Source organism: Pezoporus flaviventris, unplaced genomic scaffold (genome assembly GCF_033815535.1).
Source record: "Pezoporus flaviventris isolate CSIRO_AGI_PZ_B2104156 unplaced genomic scaffold, CSIRO_AGI_Pfla_v1 ptg000097l, whole genome shotgun sequence".
NCBI lineage: Eukaryota > Metazoa > Chordata > Aves > Psittaciformes > Psittacidae > Pezoporus > Pezoporus flaviventris.
Genome location: NW_026892645.1, coordinates 8,493,571 through 8,511,695, shown reverse-complemented (window position 1 = coordinate 8,511,695; position 18,125 = coordinate 8,493,571). Strand labels below are relative to the sequence as shown.

The following is an 18,125-nucleotide window of genomic DNA, read 5'->3' as shown; positions in this document are numbered from 1 at the left end:
AGTATATTTGTGTATCAAAGAAGATGTGAGATTATGTTCTTCATTTAGGGATATGGAGCATTGAGCAGAAAGGAGTGTGTCAGTTGAAGCTCCTTTTGCAGTCAAAGCTCAGACGTCAATTAAATAACATAAAATCCAGATGATATCAATTAATAGACCCATCACTGTAAACATCTACCCTCTTTTGTGCACCTTCCAAAGGCACAAAAGGGGGTTATATTCCCAAGTCAAGACCCACTGACTGTTAGTAGCATGTGGGTATCAAAATCCCCTTTGAAAAGCTTTGCTGAAGTTGTTTCATGTATCCCCGATTCATTTATTTGTTTTGATTCATTCGGAATGAGACAGGGAGAGATGAACTGGTGAAAAGTTCTAAGTAAATACAGAAATATGCTACACTCCTTTAGAGAACGTGGGCAGATGTCAAAAAGGCTGGAGCTTGGTTTGCTTCATGTGAGCATGAGCATCAAGGGAGGATGGAAATGTTTCCAGACCGACCGAACTGCTTAGGTTTGCAGAACTGGTTGAGAACAATTACAAAACAGCATTTTTCTGTGATCTTCTGATTTCCACGAGCTTGGTGATGCTCTATTCCTGTCTTCAGCCTCAGCAAGCACAAACGGAGACAAATATAGGCATGAGAAATATTAAGCAAATCACAAACTTTTATTGTTCAAAATACGTGAATATATTTGTTCTTTGGGTTTAATTTCGCCTTCGCATTTGACTTTCTTTCTGTTAAGGGCTAATTCTGAAAGCTGCTGATTCCTCCCCAAATGTGTAGTCTTGATGTTGTTATTGCACTAAGTGCTGCGGATAAGCGTTGGTTATTTGTAGTCGTTGCTCAGTTCCTCAGGGGAGCAGCCACGCCATCTGCTCACAGCAGGTATAGACACACAGCGTAGGCATGATTTAGAGAATTACATCTTCAAGTCTTTATAATTGCTGGGGGAAAGGTAGGTGCTTCCAGTAGGATTCAGAGCACTGAGGTTAGAGGCTGAAAATAGGTACGTAAATGCCATGCCCGGTTTACATCAGGCTTCCCCATCACTGCATTCCTTAACAGTCATTCAATCTTTTCTATTTTTGTGTATATAATGTTCCAAACGTATGTTATGCTTTCTGTCTGGAGTAAGTTACATATCCCAAGCTCTTTGAAGTCCGTAGAAAGATTGAACTCCCAAAGACTTTGGGCTTTGGCTTGGATCTCTACATCCAGAGCACGAGTGAGGTCGAGAGCCTTCCCGAGACGAAGGGCAACAGCTAAGAGGAAAGCTCCTGCAGAACAGCACTGCACTAGAGTAAGTAGAAGAAATGTTTTGGGTAAGGATTGATGGCAACAGTTCACAGCATTATGAAAATTACTTCCCTTTTGCCTCCAGCCTTTTTACCACGACTGTGTCAGTGCCAAAAACCAGAACTCACTCACTAATTCTTCCAGAATTGATCGGTCATGATAAACTTCCAAACACAGAGTAAAATGCTTCCGTCAGACACATCAGAGTGTTTCTCCCAGTTTGCCTGAAGAAATCTGTGCTGTTTGATTTTCACCCCCTGCACCCAATTGGATTCAGAAAAGGGCTCAGAGTTCCTGGCTTCCTTCTCATACACTCAGAGTTCCTCTAATGGTTTTACTTCTGGGGATAGATGTATTCATGTGTTTTTGCTTCAGAATGTCTTTAAAATGCAGGCTCAAACCTTTAGCTATCGTCATCTAGATCAGACACAGAGTTCGTATTTTATCCATCTGGGAACAATACTTGAAGCACTTCCAGGTTTTGATCTAGAAAACCATCAGGGAGAATTAGTCCAGGAGGTGGTTCCAGGACACCTTCTCTTCCCCCACAATTGAATAAGGCACAGTGTCAGGTTTTGTAAAGTTCTTGAGATGTACTTGAGCTGGCAGCAGAGGAGTTGTGGAAGTGAGGGAATTCATAACAGCCCTCCTCTGTCTTTGACAGAGAGCTGCAAGACATTTCACGTTAGAGTATGTTTTATAAATGTGGGTTCGTATAATTTGGGGTCTATCTGTGGGAGGCTGGGCAAAAATGACAACCTGCAATTTTTGCTGAATCCTTTGCAAAGCTGGTTTTGTAGTCATCAAGATCTTAAGGCCTGTAGTAGTTGTTAGTGACCTGTTACCAATAAATCATTGCAGCAAACCAGAGCGAAAGTCAATGTGTGGTTGAGAGATGCAAATCAGAGTGGCAGAGGGTGCAAATGTTAAGGGGAAATTAAACTGTGTGGCGTGTCTATAGGAGTCATACTTGTGACAAAAGTTGGTCAAGAGATTTGCCATAAAGGAAAATTAGAGTTTTCCCCCTCTTGTGTTAGTATCCCACAATGGGGAACAGATCTTTGCATTCTCGGAGCCCTTTGCTAGAGGGTCTGTGTTTGATTCAAGTGGATCCACAGGCTTGTGGTGCCAAAACAGGCAATTTCTGCACTTGTGTCTGAAGGCCAAATATATGGGTATGATTTCCTATAGTTTACTGTTACATGCTGGATCAGGATTGTACGTTTCATAAGCTGCCAGTCCAATTTTGTAGGGTCTTGGGAAATGTGTCCTCCAGGGAATGCTTACAATCAGCCTTATGTTTTGGACTGATAGTGCCTGTTTTCTCATACACGTTAGCAGATCCATATGTGAGGCAACCCAAATGTTCTTCCATCCTTTATTTAAGGAATAGAGGACTACTTCTGCTTGATACATCCCTCAGTTCAAGACATGTTCCCTCTCAGAGCACACACGTGCAATGGTATTTGCTTTAGCTTGTATCTAGAAGTTGCAGGTCCTGCATAGATTTTAAACCCAGAAAGTCTGAAAGTTCTTGAGTGTTTGGGAAAGGCATGTTCACATCTTTCCTCCTGCTGCTTGTTTCTGGCTCCAGAGAGAGAAGTGAGGGGCAGGATTTTGCTGTCAGGGAGTTGTGTTAGCAGGATCTGTTACAGCCATTGCTACTGCGTTTCATGTCCCAACAGTACTTGCTTGACAAAGTCCATGCTCCTGCTCTTTCTTTTCCTTTATTTCTGTCTTCCTAATGAGTAGGAATATAATAATTATAGTAATAACAGTAATAATTATTATTATTGTTACTATTATTTAGAAAATACACTATCCACAGTATTTTCTTTCTGCAACCCTGAACTATTTTCATTGCAGGTGTGTTGGTGTTTCTGGGAACTTCAAAGCTATATGTTCTTATGTGGTATTTCTGTTTCAGTGGCTGATGTTTTCTGTTTCCTCATAATCTCTTCACTGCTGGGAAAGAACAAGAGCAAGTGGCTTTTGTAGATCTTGTAATATATAGTGGCTTTTTGGATCTGACTATTCCATTTTCTTTCCTTCCTTAAAAAACCTGTTCAAGACTTCACTGTTGAAGACTTATTAGTATGATCCATCGGTACCCATGAAAACAAACCAGCTCTATATTAGTCCTTTGTAGTAACAGGGAGAAAAACTCTCATGTACTTTGGAAATGTGAGGCTTTTAGTGCCAGGGCACAAGCTTTTGGTTTCCTTGAATTGAAGCCTTCATCACCAGACTATGTTCTCTGTGATCTCACTTTGGTGTCTCCTACCCTTTCCTGCATAAAATGAAATAAAAGGAAATTTCAAGCATTTGAACCAGATTTTCATTTCTTTCTCAGAAAAGAGGAAAATTGGGATTATCCATAAGGCATTGATGGTCTGCCCACTGCAGCAGGACCAGCTTTCTGCACAGCCCTGCCAGGAGGTTAAGAAATGAGATTTGAAAGTCCATGAGTTGTAAAAACAAAAACAGAAAAGAAGCGGCATCTCCAAAGCACAAGTGATGTTTTGCAAGATGCATACTTGGAGTGGTTATTTTGGCCCATCAACTCCAAAAGTGTCTGTAATAAACATGCGAGGTCCTTTGTGGTTATATATGATTTTATTCTTTTTGCTGATGTCGGCCTGATTTCAAGTCGCTCTTCATTCCAATGGCAATGTATATCTCACTCTGTGGCACGGGGTTTATGTGCAGGGAGGATTAGTGTCAAAAAGTGAGATGAAAGGAGCAAAGAATTTGATCTTGTTCCTTTTTTCATCCTGCGTTTTTTCACTGTGTGTTGATTAGGGAAGATGCTGAAGGACCAGCCCCTTAAAGTCCCAGCTGCACACCCCAACAGGAACCCTTCTGAGGAGCTATGAGTAACTGCAACCTAACCGCGAGCACAAGGACACAGTGCTCCCTACCCTGACCTGTGTTTTGCTCCCTAAAAATGCCAGGTACTCCCATGGTAGGTGACCCAGCAGAGCTCACCCAGTCAGGGTCCTGACCCATCCTGCCTGCAGATAGGGCAGGTGGATGGAGCCCAGGGCAGAGCAGTAACCATGCAGGTAATTCCGTGCTGTCCATGGGCTCTAAAGAGGGGACACAAAGCACTTCCCAGTGCTCCAGAAGCACCCCAAACCTTGACAGCAAGGCACTAGTTTGGGCAGGCTGCAAGTGTGACCGCAAGCCTGACCCCTTAGCCAGTAGGATGGAGATGAGAAAGTCAGGCTGGAGTTGAATATTAGCAGTGGAAATTGTTAGACAGCTTTAATATAGAGAGTTGCTGTGAGCTACTCCTATAATTAAAGAAAACTCTGTGTCAAAGCCTCAAGCTTCCTCTTGATCTCCAACTTTCAGCCTGATTAACAGAGGCTCTACCTAACTCTTGACCTGATTCAAGGGAGTGATGACAGGCTGCATTCCTGCTTTTCCTTAAAAAAATCAGGTTTGTTCTGGTGACTGTAACCAAAGTGTCCTTTACGTGAACTGCTGTGCAGTGTGCTACGCACGTATCTGTCGGTTGTTCTTGGAAGCTTTGGGATGAGAGGTGGTATGCAAATGCCAAATATTAGAATGGAAAGGAGAGCCCTGGTTCCACAGGAAAATCTGTTTCTGAAGTGAGTGTGGTGCATTGTCTTCAGGAAGAGTGAAGCTGAAGGATTCAGGAAGGACCAGCTTCTTACTGTAGGGATCTCTGGCTTTTCGTGTGCTGAGCATGAGATCTTTAGGACTTTTGTGGAGCTTGTAAAATAAGAGTAAATGAGTGTAAAATATGAGTAAATGATTATAAAATATGAGTGAAGGCTTGTAAAATATGATGAGGAGCCACCCGTTAAAGGATCAGCAACACAAGCCACTGCTTATGTAGAAGAAAGATGATCCTTATTATCACAGGATATAGGCTCAAGAGATCGAGTTTCTAATCCTCGCTGTCACAAGGAATAATTTTGTTACTTTGGACAAATTGCTGCAGTTCTCTACCTCATTTTTCCCATTCAGAAGACAAAGCAAATTATTTCATTTCGCTATTTGATGGCATCTTCAGTCATGGTGAAACCTCTCGAGGGGAGGCCCAGTGCAAGGGTTCTTGTTCCACTTTAGTATCACTTAAGCCCTTGGACGGGGTTTGGAGCGGTGCAGAGGGCTTGTGTCAGGGCTTTGACCAGAGTGGAATTTCTCTCTTCATGTTTAGGAAGCATTTTGAGGCCCAGAGGGGAAGCACTGTGGAAGTGCCAAACAGCATAACCGATGGTTAAAATAGCCTAATATATATATATCTATCTATACACGCACACCTTCCTATACTGACTTAAATTCTAATGTCTACGTGAGTGAGGTTTGCTGCAGCCAAAAGAGGTTTTCCTAAAGTGGGAAAGTGAATCTGTTTTAACTGAACGGGTTCCTGAAAGTATCCTTACTCCTCTTCGTTCTTTCTCGTTTGACTTTTCTCCTTGTTACAATGGTTCAGCCTGTAGAGTCTGGAAAAACATCAGGGTAACCAGGGCAGAGGGAATATCAGATGGAGATGAGGGATGGATAAGAGACAAATTACAGTACATTTCTCATGGGTCATTTGGCTCTAGTCTTGAAAAGGAGAGAGAGAAAAAAATCCCAAAGTAGTAAAAGAAAGAAAAAGAGACAAAACAAATAAACCTGCCAGTGTTGCTGATTTCAAAGGCCTGTGAAATGTGCATCTATGCTTCATAATGCTTTGCTGCTTGAAAGAGATGCGTCTCGAAATGTTCCGTTCTTTAATCTTACTCACTGTCTCAGAAGTTAATTGTACAGTAAGATCACAATTCTCCTTGCCAAGGCTTTCCCTTTGTTTTCCTTCTCCTTCCTGCATGTTGGCCAGCCAGCAGATCTTTTCCTCGCTTTGTGTAGTTGGTTTACTTAATTATCTTTAATGGTTGTGTGAGGAAACAGGGCTTTTCAGTTCTTGTTGCACGAGTGAACTCAAGTGTTGCTCCGCTCTTGGACATAGACCTTGCAAAGGGAGAAGGTTCAATGCTCATGTATTTATGGTCTGCAGCACTGCAACTCTCTATAAATCTCCTAAAGGGTATATAAAGGTGGGGTCTCTTGTATAAAGAGTGGGCATTAATCCTTGGGAGGATCAAGGGAGAGAGGGAACAGATAATTTTCTGTATATTAACAGCCTCCCCAGATTGTTGCCCAGAGCTCAGGCAGAACATGTATGACATTTGAAGAGGTTTGCATCATCTTGTTCCCCATTCTTTTTCCCTCAGCCTCTGCTCTTTCTTATCCTGGCCAGAACCAGCAGCAAAAGTGCCGGGGAAAAAAAGAATCTGGTTTCACTGTATTTCTGAATCTCAGCCCAGGTTTGTGGAGGATTTGGCAAGGATTTACAAACCTTTGAGAGAATCCGTGTGGAGATCTGAGGAAACCCGCCTCCCTCCTTAAAAAAGCAAGTTGCCTTGGCCAGAAATTGGGCAAAAATTGGTCGTTTCAACGCAGGTTTCCTTTGAGATTTTGGATTTGAACCTGAAGCTGCACTTTGAGAATCAAATTTTGCTCTGACTCTAGATTTACACTGGAGCAAATGCATCACAATCAGCACCGATACTTGTGTGCAACCCAGTGAGAACAGAACTTGGCTCAAAGTTCAAGCTCACATGAACCAAACCGAAAGAGGACCCAGAGCTAGGTTTGGAGAAGCCCAACCACCAGCTTTATTCCAAGCCGTTGATGCAGTTCAGCTTATTAAGTAGCTGTTACATTTACAACATCCAGAAGTTATCTGTAAGTAATTGCATAAAATAAAGCTGTATCCTTTGTTAGGTTGGATACCAGGTTGGATGGCGCTTGGGGCAACTTGCTCTAGTGGAAGGTGTCCCTGCCCATGGCAAGGGGTTGGAACTGGATGAGCTTTAACGTCACAAACCGTTCTGTGATTGCACGATTAGCAGTCTTTCATGAGAAATTCAGATATGACCAAGCAGGGGTGTGCCATGAGGGTTCTATAGACAATAATACTTATTTTTAGACCTAAGTAGCAAACAATTTATGTATGGAATGTTCTTTTTTCCTTCCAGTCATATAGATTTAGAGTGTAGAATGTTACAGTAGAAACGTGCTTATGGCTAGGACTGTCCTGCTGGAAAGCCAGCATTACAAAGCAAATGGAATGAGACTGATGATTTGATGATTGTAAAAATTCCCTGCTTTACACCAAGAAGCTGCTGTCAGTCTCTGTTGCAGGATAAAGAAAAGCCAAGCCCAAAGGATTCCCATGTTTTGCACAGTAAAACTTTTCTTTCTATTTTCTTTTATATATATATATATATAATTTCTTGTCATAGGGTGAGTAAAGCCTGAATCAGCAACATAATGGTAGAGCTTGGAAAAGATGGCACCCTAGGATCACTGAACATCCAGCCTTCTGTAGCCATGTGTGGTTTTACTTGGTTGCTTAATATCAGTCTTAACTATAGGACCTGCCTCCGGTGTAGAAAACCCTCATCCAGCTTTAACCAGCTAACCCGAACGCATTCGCAGTGTCCCAGAGAGTGACACAGAGTTCAGCCCAAGCTTCCAAGCCGACCCAGGAAGCCGGGTGTATGCTTGAACACTCATCCTAAGTGTCTTCTCTTGGATCCTTATCATTATTAAGTTTTCCTTTGCCAAAACATTCCTTCTTTCTTGTAACAGGAGATCAGATTTGGGGGCTGTAGACTAGGACATTTTGTTGCAGTGGATAAACCAGAATGGTTTAAAAGCTGCCAAGCCTACATGTGCTGACAGTGCTTGCAATTTATGCTTGTGGACATGACCTAGTGACTGCCTGGTTTGGATGCGGTCGGAATTACAGTTACACAGTTGGATTTCAGTGTGAACACAGGCAGTGATCTGGATCTAAATTGGGACCTGAAGCCTTTCACTTGTAATATTCTGGCTCCGTTCTATTTCAGGCTCTGTCCCAATCACTGAAAGATTTATACCTTTATCAATAAATTATCATGACTTTTACTACACTTACACCAGTGTCTTAAATTAACACTAAACTAAATGTAGATGAGGCACGCTTCCTGCTTCACATGATTTATGGCAATCTGTCTGAAATGAGCAAAATTAAATTTGCCAGAAAAGGCAGATCTTTAACATTAGGTCAGACAAAAATTTTATTGCGAATCCACCTCTGAAGAGGGTTTGGAGATTGCCCTTTTTTCAGGTTTTTGATAAACCTGTAGCACTTTAAGCAAAAAAAAAGAAGAATGAGTATTAGGAGTGTTTGTGAGGTCTGAAATCTCTGCTGTGTGCTTTATGTCAGGTTGTAGGTGATAGCCAGGACAAAGATACAGTTCCATGGCACTGATAAGCTCTCAGCTTGAGGAATGTGTCCTCTTTTGCTGACCTGCCTTTAAGAAAGATGTTGAGAGTGCAGATGAGAGCATCGGAAATGACTAGAGGTCTTAAAAATACAACCAGTGTGGAGAGGCTGAAAAATAATGTCATTTAATGTCCCTTTGTGTGGGGAATGGCATAAACAGGGTGCCCAGGGCAGTGCTGGAATCACTGTCCCTGCAAGTGTTCACAAACTGTGTAGACGAGGCCCTTAGTGCCATGGATTGGTGGTGGCCTTGGCAGTGCTGGGGTAACGGTTGGACCTTATGGTCTTTAAGGTCTTTTCCAACCTGGTTGATTCTGTAATTCTAAATACTCATGTGCATCTGTTGCAGAAGAAAAAGATTCAGGTAGACCTTCAGTAAAGCTTGTGACTGTAAAGGTATTAAAACACGGGCTGCAGGTTGCTGGGGCAGTGGCAGAGTCCTTGTCATGTGTGGTCTTAAGTATGAGCTAGATAAGTTGCTTGGTGTGACATAGAGATGCCCTTGTCTTGGGGTGGAGTCTGGCAACAATGATCTCTGGGCATCCTTTCCAGCTCTATTTTCCTGTGATTCTATGACAGGAGACAAAAGGCAGTTTATACACTGGCATCAACACTGCGTCTCCAAAGAGAGTTCCATGTCTAACCACCCAAGACTGAGAAATCACAGGGGGAAAAGCTAAATTACAATTGTGCATGTCTGCCAAATGGCCTCATTTCAAGGTCAACTTTCAGTGCTGTTAGAGTCATGGCTCGTACCATTATCTTCAGGAAGAGCATCATGTATCTCAAAGCTGTTCTTGCTGTTCACTGCAGATATGGAAAATCTCTAGGTGGACTCTGCACCCTAAAACCTTGTGCCCCCATGTTGCTTGAACAAACAGGGCTGCTGGTGAGTGCCTGTCCACATCCTGACTGCTGTGCTCTTTACTGCTCTAACGTGTTAGTGTCAGTCCTGGGACCAGGATTGGAGCTGGAGGGATGAAGGGAGCACGACTGAGATACATCAGCCACACTATGGTGGAAACCACACCTGGATCTGCCACAGGCATTGCAGGGCTGTCCCGAAAAGCCTCCTCTTTGTCTGCTAAACTGTATTCTATGGTTTAAACTGGGCTGACATCTCTTTGGAGAGCACCAAATGAAAGCAGAAACAAGGAGTCTTGGGAAGGAGAGCAATATACTGGTCCCTAATTCCAGCAGATTAAATCTGTCCTACAGTATGCTGAACTCACTACCTAAAGGGTAGGATATTGCATGTCAAGACTTAAATGGAGACATTTTGAGGCTGACTTCCCAATTCAGAAGATGCTGTGGGGTTTTGTTTTGCATTGGTTTGGGTGTTTTGTTTTCAGATTGTGAAATGCAGTGCCTTTTATTCCTAACAAACTCATCAGGCAGTTGGAGACCGTACTCCATAGTGAGCAGATAGCAAAGTTCCTACTCTGTGCTTGGGTGGGGTCTTGCAAACAATCCCTTAAGTACCCTGTTTGTTTTCTTGCTGTAAAGGGACACTTGTCTTTGAAGGAAAAAAAAAAGCCAAAACAAAGTCAAATAGGGAATAACTGGGAGCAAACAGTAGAAAACATTTCCTAACAATAAGGGCTGGAAAACTCTGTTCCTTGCAAAAACAACCACAAGTGCAAGAGGCTACACCCCAGGCACACTGGGGAAACACGGGAAAGCCACTCTCTGACCTGGAAGAAAATGGGGAGGAAAAGTTTCCAACCCAGTTACAAAACTGCTCGACTCTAGCCACCAAGGCCAGATTTAATATGATTAGACTGGATACCCACTGAGTTTAAAAGCCATTGTTGAATGTGTTTGTAGTGAAGTGGCAGAGATTCATAGCTGGGCTTGGCTTTGGAGCTGAGGATCCAGCAGAAGGGAGCTTCATGGAACCATGGAGCTAAAGCCTGTGGGCTTCACCTCCCTGCCTGGGAATGAGCCCTGCTCCAGCAAAGCCACAGCCCAAATGGGCAGGAAATGGGTTTGACAGATGAGACAGGCATGGGGCTAATGGCTCCTGTGACTGATGGGGCAGGCTGTGTGGCGAGACACTGCTGGATGAGCTGAAGGCTCCATTAGAATGAAACTGGAGCATTGCACGGGATGCATATTACTGATTGAGGTCTGGGGCTTACTGGATGAGGGCGAGCTGCTGTAGAGTTCCAGGGGGCCATTTACACTGCAGTGGAGGGAAAAAAGCAAAGTGAAGCTGTGCATTGGACAAAAAAGTCGATGAAAAGATCTGGGTGGGAATGTGCACATTGCCTGATATGATTTGGTGTCCCAAATGGCCTTAAACAGCCCATAGAATTTCTATGTCTAAACCAGATTCCTGCAAACGAGACCTTTTATGATGCACTAATAGGCTCATTAGGCTTTCTTGAGCGAGGCACGCTCACAGCATCCAGCATCGTATGTTTTTTCCATTACAGGAATTACACGTGTTTTGTTGTGCTTTGGGTTCTGTTTTGTTTTCCACATAGGCTTGCCCTGACAGTTTCCCCCATTCAGGTTTATATTGGAGGTACCATCTCGAGCCAATGAATTTTATGAAATATGTTGCTGGCACTCACGGAGAGATGCATAAAGGAAATATTCTAATGACAGTTGGGAAGGCTTTGATCGCTTTCCAAGACTGCACTCATGTCTTTGAAATGCGAGTTTGGCAGTGCTGGAAAGGCTGGGCTCTTTGGCTCTCTTTGGCACGAGCCCATGTGACAGACATTATGTCCTCTATCAGGGGACCCACATAACCTTGAGAAGTGTAAGCAGCGCTCGCAGATTGCATTGGGTCAGATAGTCTGGGCTGATAACAAAGCAGCCGCGGCAGCAGGGGGGAGGCAGCCTCATCCAATGCAATAACTGAAAGCTATTTTGACCTGGTAACTGTTGGGTCTGCTGCCTGCGGCTACGTAGTTGGACATGAACTGCAAAAGTAGTTAATTTATGCCTCCTTGAGTGTAGGAATGTGGTGATGATGGATAGGGATGGGAGGTTATTAGAAACACGGGGAGGAAGGAGAGGATAGAATTCCAGCTCGTGTTTTTATCTCTTACACACACACACACACGCTGGTTCCTTTGCATGCATACTCTTGGCTGTCTCGCATGTGTGCACAATCCAAAGCCTTGCTTACACACTCACACCTCAGCTCATGCACGCACATGCAGGCACATGTCCACACGCTTACAAGGGATTTGCCTGAGCTAAGTGCTGGAGCATGTTTATGTGTTGGGGGTTGCTGACTGCTTTTACTGCGCTTTCTTCCTCCCAAACATGATCTGCCTACACCTAGTCCTGTGCAGCCCCTTTGCTAAAAATCCTCTGGACATTCTGTTCTTACACCTTCTGAATATATTCATTTGCAGACTTATATTGGCTGGCAGAGAAATGGTGGTCAGAGAAATGCCATAAAGCCAAGTCCAGTTGAGTTGGTGAATTTACGTAAGAGGAGTTCAGTCTCAGTGATGCACTGACATCATTTAACAATTAGTTAAATGCTGCCTGCTCTGGATGTTGTCTGCAGTAATAATCCATGTACCTAGATGTTGAAGCACAGAGCCTGTGTGCAAGTGAGGGAGCCCTTGTGGCCATGCACTGAGGCTATAAATGGGGATGGGATCGTGTAAACAATAAGCAAAGAGACAGCTGAGAATAAAGAAATGTTAGTTTAGATTATTTGAAACCATAAGAGAAGAGTGGGGATAAAAATGGTAATCTCAGGAGGGGAGTCTGATTATAGTTACTCCTACAGGGATTTGCATAGGCCATGGAGTGCCTGCATCCAGAGTCAACAACCACGGTCTCAATACAGGCCTTTCTTTCCCACTGTGATACAAAACATACAAACGTTTTTCTACTTAGAGATACACAGTGCTTCTGTTTCTGTCCTTTTCTTTCTTGCACAAAGCATCACACCACTCAGCCATTGTCTCTTACGCTTTTGCTCACTGTCTTCTACTGATGCTACCGTACACGTACACATACACATCCTCCCCTTCCCATGCGTGCATCCTCCATCACATATTGTCCCAATGCACTTATGCTTTCGTCTGGAAATGTACATTAGTTCTCATGTAATCTCAAACTGTTGCTTGTGGACACATATGAGCCCATGTTTAGAAGAGGTGTTTTCAAAGGCACAAAGAAGATCATGGACATAGATTACACACAGCCTCAGAAGGTTCTGCAGATACATGCAGAACAGGCTTGAGGAGCTAAGGGGAAGATGTGTGTGTTTTCCATAGATGTGTTGGGAACAGTGGAGAGATGAGAAATGTGTAAGGGGTCACAGTGCTGACCTGTCCTTCAGGATGTCATCCACATCTGATCGGAAGATAAACACTGTATGGAATGGAAACATACCCTTCCACTGGGGTCCCCAAAGAGCACGTCTTCCTCCATGAGTCAGCGAGGGCCTGGGGACACCCAGCCGTGTGCTATTTTGGAGGCAATGACTTCAGCAAGTGGCAGGGGAAGCTATTGTGGAAATATGAATGTGTTTTCCATTGGGGAGTCCTCCAGGGAAGGACAGAAAGATCTTGGTGTTGATCCAAGTCCCCTATTTTTTCTTCACCCTTCTGGGAACGAAAGCCTTGCAAAGTATGCAAGGAACCCTATTCACTGAATGTGTTTGGTTTGTGAGAGCTGTGTGAGCCCCATGAACACCCATACACAGATGGAGAGGGGGACTTTAGGAAGCAGGAATCAACCTGCTCAAGACCATCATGGTGTCCTTTCCTTACAAGCTAGACAGCCGTGCTTGACTCAGTGTGATCTCTCTGTTGTTTCCACCTGTCAAGTGAAGACAGTGCATCTTACCTGGGTTTGAGATCTTGTGTTAGCATGCTTCATATCAAAACTGTGAGCTAGAAACAGAGAACCAATGGGTTACTCTTATGCTTCACTTTCTCCAGCTTTACTCTGTGTGCATCAGAGTTCCAATGGAAGCAGTGTTGTACCATGGCGCATGCCCTGTGAGTAGCTCCTCTATTCCAGTATCGACAAAGTCTCCTCCCTTAAAGGAGTGCAAAGAGTGCTTCCAATGGCCATTAGGCTTAAGGGATTGGCTTATCTGCAAGCAGATTGCTCTGTAACCTCCAGACATACCAAAAGCTAAGAAGAAATACAGCTCACCAGGGAGGGGAACACCTAAGGAGCCTTAGGAATTGATGTCACAGTATGGTACCGCTCCTGCAGAGATGTCTTGCCAGGAGACCTTTTGGCACAACTTGGCTTTCAATAAATAGCAATTTCCAAGCATCCAGTGTCAAGGTTAGACCATCTGCATCCTCTTACAAGTGGCTGGTGCTGGTGCTAAAGGAGGAACTTTGTGAGCTGGTGTGTGTTGCTGCACCAGCCTGAAGATGTGAAACTTGTGAAGGAAAATTAGAGGTAACAATAATAAACAGCCTAGAGGGAATGTGCAAGGTAACTGCTGATATAAGAGATTTACTGACCATAATATGTGGTTAATTACATTCATAATAAGTAGATTCCTATACTTATCTTCAGAATGTGTACAGCTTTATGTATTTAGCTTGGATTTTGTGGCCTCAGTTAATCAATGGCCTGATATCCTTGTATAAGATTCACTGTATGAATGCAAAGCAATCAAAGTTAGGGAGTGGGTTATTAAAATATCTCAGGTGACTGTTATGCAGGATATTATAAGATCTTTGCCTGGATTGCAGCACTTCTTCTATACTTTGTGGCTTTTCATGTCACCTTTAGAAAACAAAATGCTTTTCTTTTCCTACAGAGCATACTTGGATGTCAACGAACTGAAGAACATCCTCAAACTGGATGGATCCACACACCTCAACATCTTCTTTGCCAATTCCTCCGAGGAAGAGCTGGCTGGAGTGGCAACTTGGCCCTGGGACAAGGAAGCCTTGATGCATCTAGGTGAGCAATAAAGATGTTTCTTCTTTGTAAAGCATTCTTCCGAGGCACTAAGAAGGAAAGACAAATATGCTTTAAGCTCTGTTCTGATTTCTTATCATTCCTCTAATATATAGTCAGGGGAAAAAAAGTATTTCACGATTCCCAGATACTGGCTCTCAACCAGGAAAATATTAGGTTATAAACCCAAAGCATATTATGGTATTTGTAGATGATGTCAAGCTGAAAGTATTTCACCTTTTAAGTGAAGCTACTTTACAGGGCATTCACTCCATGGGAGCACTTTGCAAAGAAGATTTGGGGAGATAGGTGTGGGGATGCTAGACAGAAGTGAATTTTTAACCTCAGCCTATTATGTTCTGATCCTTAGTTCATTCCTTAGTAAGTGTTCAATTAATTTCCCTCGCAGCTGAAATTTGTGGCTGTTTTTCTCTACCAATGTGCAAAAGAGCAAACTGCTGAGAGATTGTATTTCTAATGTTCATTTGAGTGGAACTAGAAGGAGTTCACAACCCTGTGGATTGCCTTGCATGTTTCATAACAAGGTTGCTGAGTACGGCTGCTGGAACCCAGGCATCCAGACAAAGCTGTACAACCTCCCAAATGACTCATTGCCCTGACACCCGCAGTGCCACTGGACCTGTGTTCCTTGCAAAGTGCCAGATGAGCCTGGTTCAGAAGGCACCTACTGAGTGTGTAGGTACTTCTCTGAACTGCACAAACCTCCCTCGGGCTACAAACCTCATCTGGTCATCTTATAAGAGCAGGGATTGTCACAGATTTCCCAGCTATTTTCTAGCTTGTCCAGACCTTCCAAAGCTGGAAGTGAAGTCCAGTTTCTGCCAAGTTCAGGCTTTATGAAAGGCTGTTTCAGCCAGTTTTTATATTACCCAGCCCCATCTTGAGCAAAACAGAAAAGCTGTGGCAAATGTAAAGCTAGACGAGGAGAGTAAAATATGATGTTTATTATTCTAAAGCATATTGTGAGAGCTGAGCTACAACTCGAGCCATCAGTCAGGGAGGCTTTTCCATGCTCAAAAATGTATTACGCCAAATCCTAGATGTTAACATCTCTTTATAGTCACCATAGCTGAGAGAAGCCCCATGGTTGGATCAAGCCGTTGCCCTACCTCAGTTAGTGAATGCTTTATTGTGACATGCAACTTTGCTGCTGCTCTGGCAGAACTGCGAGCAAACTTCCCAAGGACTGGCACTGACACACATCCAGTCTCCTGCTGAGCTAGGCTGGAAGTGAAGCCACTTCCACTCTGACTTGCCTCCAGCCCCTTCTCCATGGGCTGCTGCTTGGAGCACCAAGAATAGAAGATGCTGTGAATAAATGCCTGCCAGTGAGCATCCCCCACAGCAACATCTGGCAAAACCAGAGATAGATATTAACCCCAGCCTCAGCTGGAACCCACACTGATGTGATTTCTATCACTTTGTAGTACCACAACTCCCTTCTCCTGCACTAGTAACTGTTTGCTTCTGATTGTGCAACAAGGATGGGTTTGCTGGTGGGAAACATTAGCCCTAATGCCACTGCTGGAGTGAGCTAAGGCTGCAGCGTAGCTGATCCTGCCATAATGAGTAGTTTCACAGCTTCCCTTGGTGTTGCCATGGGAGGGAGAAGAGAACAAGGAGAGAGCTCCAGAGCGCCAAGAAGAGCCTTCTGCAAGAGGGCTGGGGCCTGCCCAAAGCCCTGGTGAGTTCTTCTGTCACTTCATTAAGCTAATTGTCACCATCATGCCTCAGCAAAACAGTTTCAACTCAGCTCCTAGAGTGTGTTGCCAGAATCCATTGACCAAGACAAGATTTCATGGGAGAAAAAGACATTAACCAACAGTTTAAAGTTGATTTGAAGTGGGGAAAAAGTAGAATAAATAAATAATGGTCATAATTTCCTGTCCAAATGGCCCTCCCAGACCTGTGCTTGCTCTGTAAGAATTCAGCTTGAATCTTTTTTTACTCTCTTCTATAAATCCAATATGTCCTTAATAAAAAAATATGAAATATGTCCTGTGGTGCAGATCTAAAGGCTGGGATAGAGATTGGCTGGGTGAGGGAGTTTATCTTTTCTGTAAAACTGCACTTGATTTAGATTCTTGACAGCTGTGAAAAATGTAACTTTCCAACAAAGGCAAAAAGCAAATCTCTGTCTCCAGCTGCCTCGGGGCTGTCCAGAGCCAGAACCATTTACCCAGCCTGTGCTTTCAGAGGCACATCCTGCTGAGGAATTCCACCAATACTCCTGCTATTGGAAAACAAACTCTGGAATTATCATTGGGAAAGAGACCCTCACAAAATACACTCTCTGGGTTGAAATATCTGGGTAGAGACCAAGCACTGGAGGAATCAGAGCATGGATTGTATAAAGGGGGATTGAAGTGGTTACGTACTGGTAGGCTGTATATAATTTGGATGGACGAAAGGAGCATTTCAGTGCTGTGGAAGGGATGTGCAGATGCTGCATGCAGCATAGTTGTTGCAGTGTGATTGATTTTGTTCACTCTTTTTAATCTGTATTTAAACTTTCAGCTCATTTTTTAAAAGACTATATATGTATTTACACATGTCCACATGACTTCTTTGCACTGTGTCCATGTAGTCACACATGCCCATACACAGTCTTTCTTATGTTCCTATGCATAGGTCCCTGCAGGACATCGGAAGGGGTCTTGCCTCTGTCCTCAGCACTGATAAGATTTCAGGTGTATTGTGTTTGGACACTTGGAGGAAAATGTGAGACAACTGGGAAGGAAAACCAGTGGAGAACCACAGTCAGGAAGGACTAAAGAAAGGTTGAATGTATTAGTTATTTAGACTGAAGGAAAAGAGTCTGAAGTGGGCTTGATGACAATCTCATAAAATCTGATGAAAGGGGAGGAGAATCTTTTGTTCTTTGTACCTGTGTGAGGCAGGACTTGAAGTCATGAACTTAAATTGCCAACAAATCAATTCAGATTAGATGTGAGTTAAATCCTTGCAGCCGCGAGGATACTGAGTGCTGAAATGGACTGGTGGGGCAGTCATGTCATCAGGGGTTGTAAAGAGATGTTAGGGCAGTATCTGTGAGGGATGGTATAGACCTAACTTGCCCTGTGTTGTTTGAGAGTGGAGTTTAGGTGACTTATTAAGATCTTCTGAGTCTTATTTTCCTCTAATTCCATGATTATTACAACCAAGTGTCCAGGCAGATGAGAAGGAAGAGTCAGGACTCGGTGATCTCATCTTCCCTGCACTGCAGTCACTGATAGAGTTCCTCCTGCCAGAACCTTTCCTCTCCTCATTGTCACTAAATTAGTACTGTACCATATCCAAGATTTATTCTCCCACTTCTACAGAGCAGTGTCCTGTTCTCATGGAAGGCAGTATACACAAACAGTTTTAAATAAAGGGCTTGGAAAAGGTGAGCTCAACAAGCTAAATAAAGAAAATCTGAAGCGTGTCATAAATCCGAAGGTACATCTAACTGAGCTAAAAATATAATTATGATTAATTCAATGTACTGTCGAGCCTCACTAATTTACCATTTGCTTATCTACACATCCCATAATTCATACAACA

General features: G+C 43.4%; 1 protein-coding gene across 2 annotated transcripts in view; it reads left to right on the top strand.

Annotated features, from left to right (window-relative positions):
* The window catches only part of PAPPA (pappalysin 1), a 365,052-nt gene that overhangs the window by 222,808 nt on the left and 124,119 nt on the right, over positions 1 to 18,125 (top strand). For both annotated transcript variants that reach the window (XM_061477061.1, XM_061477060.1), the window contains exon 3: positions 14,416 to 14,561. In XM_061477061.1, coding sequence (XP_061333045.1) covers positions 14,416 to 14,561 — 146 coding nt within the window. The remainder of the gene's footprint in view (positions 1 to 14,415; positions 14,562 to 18,125) is intronic.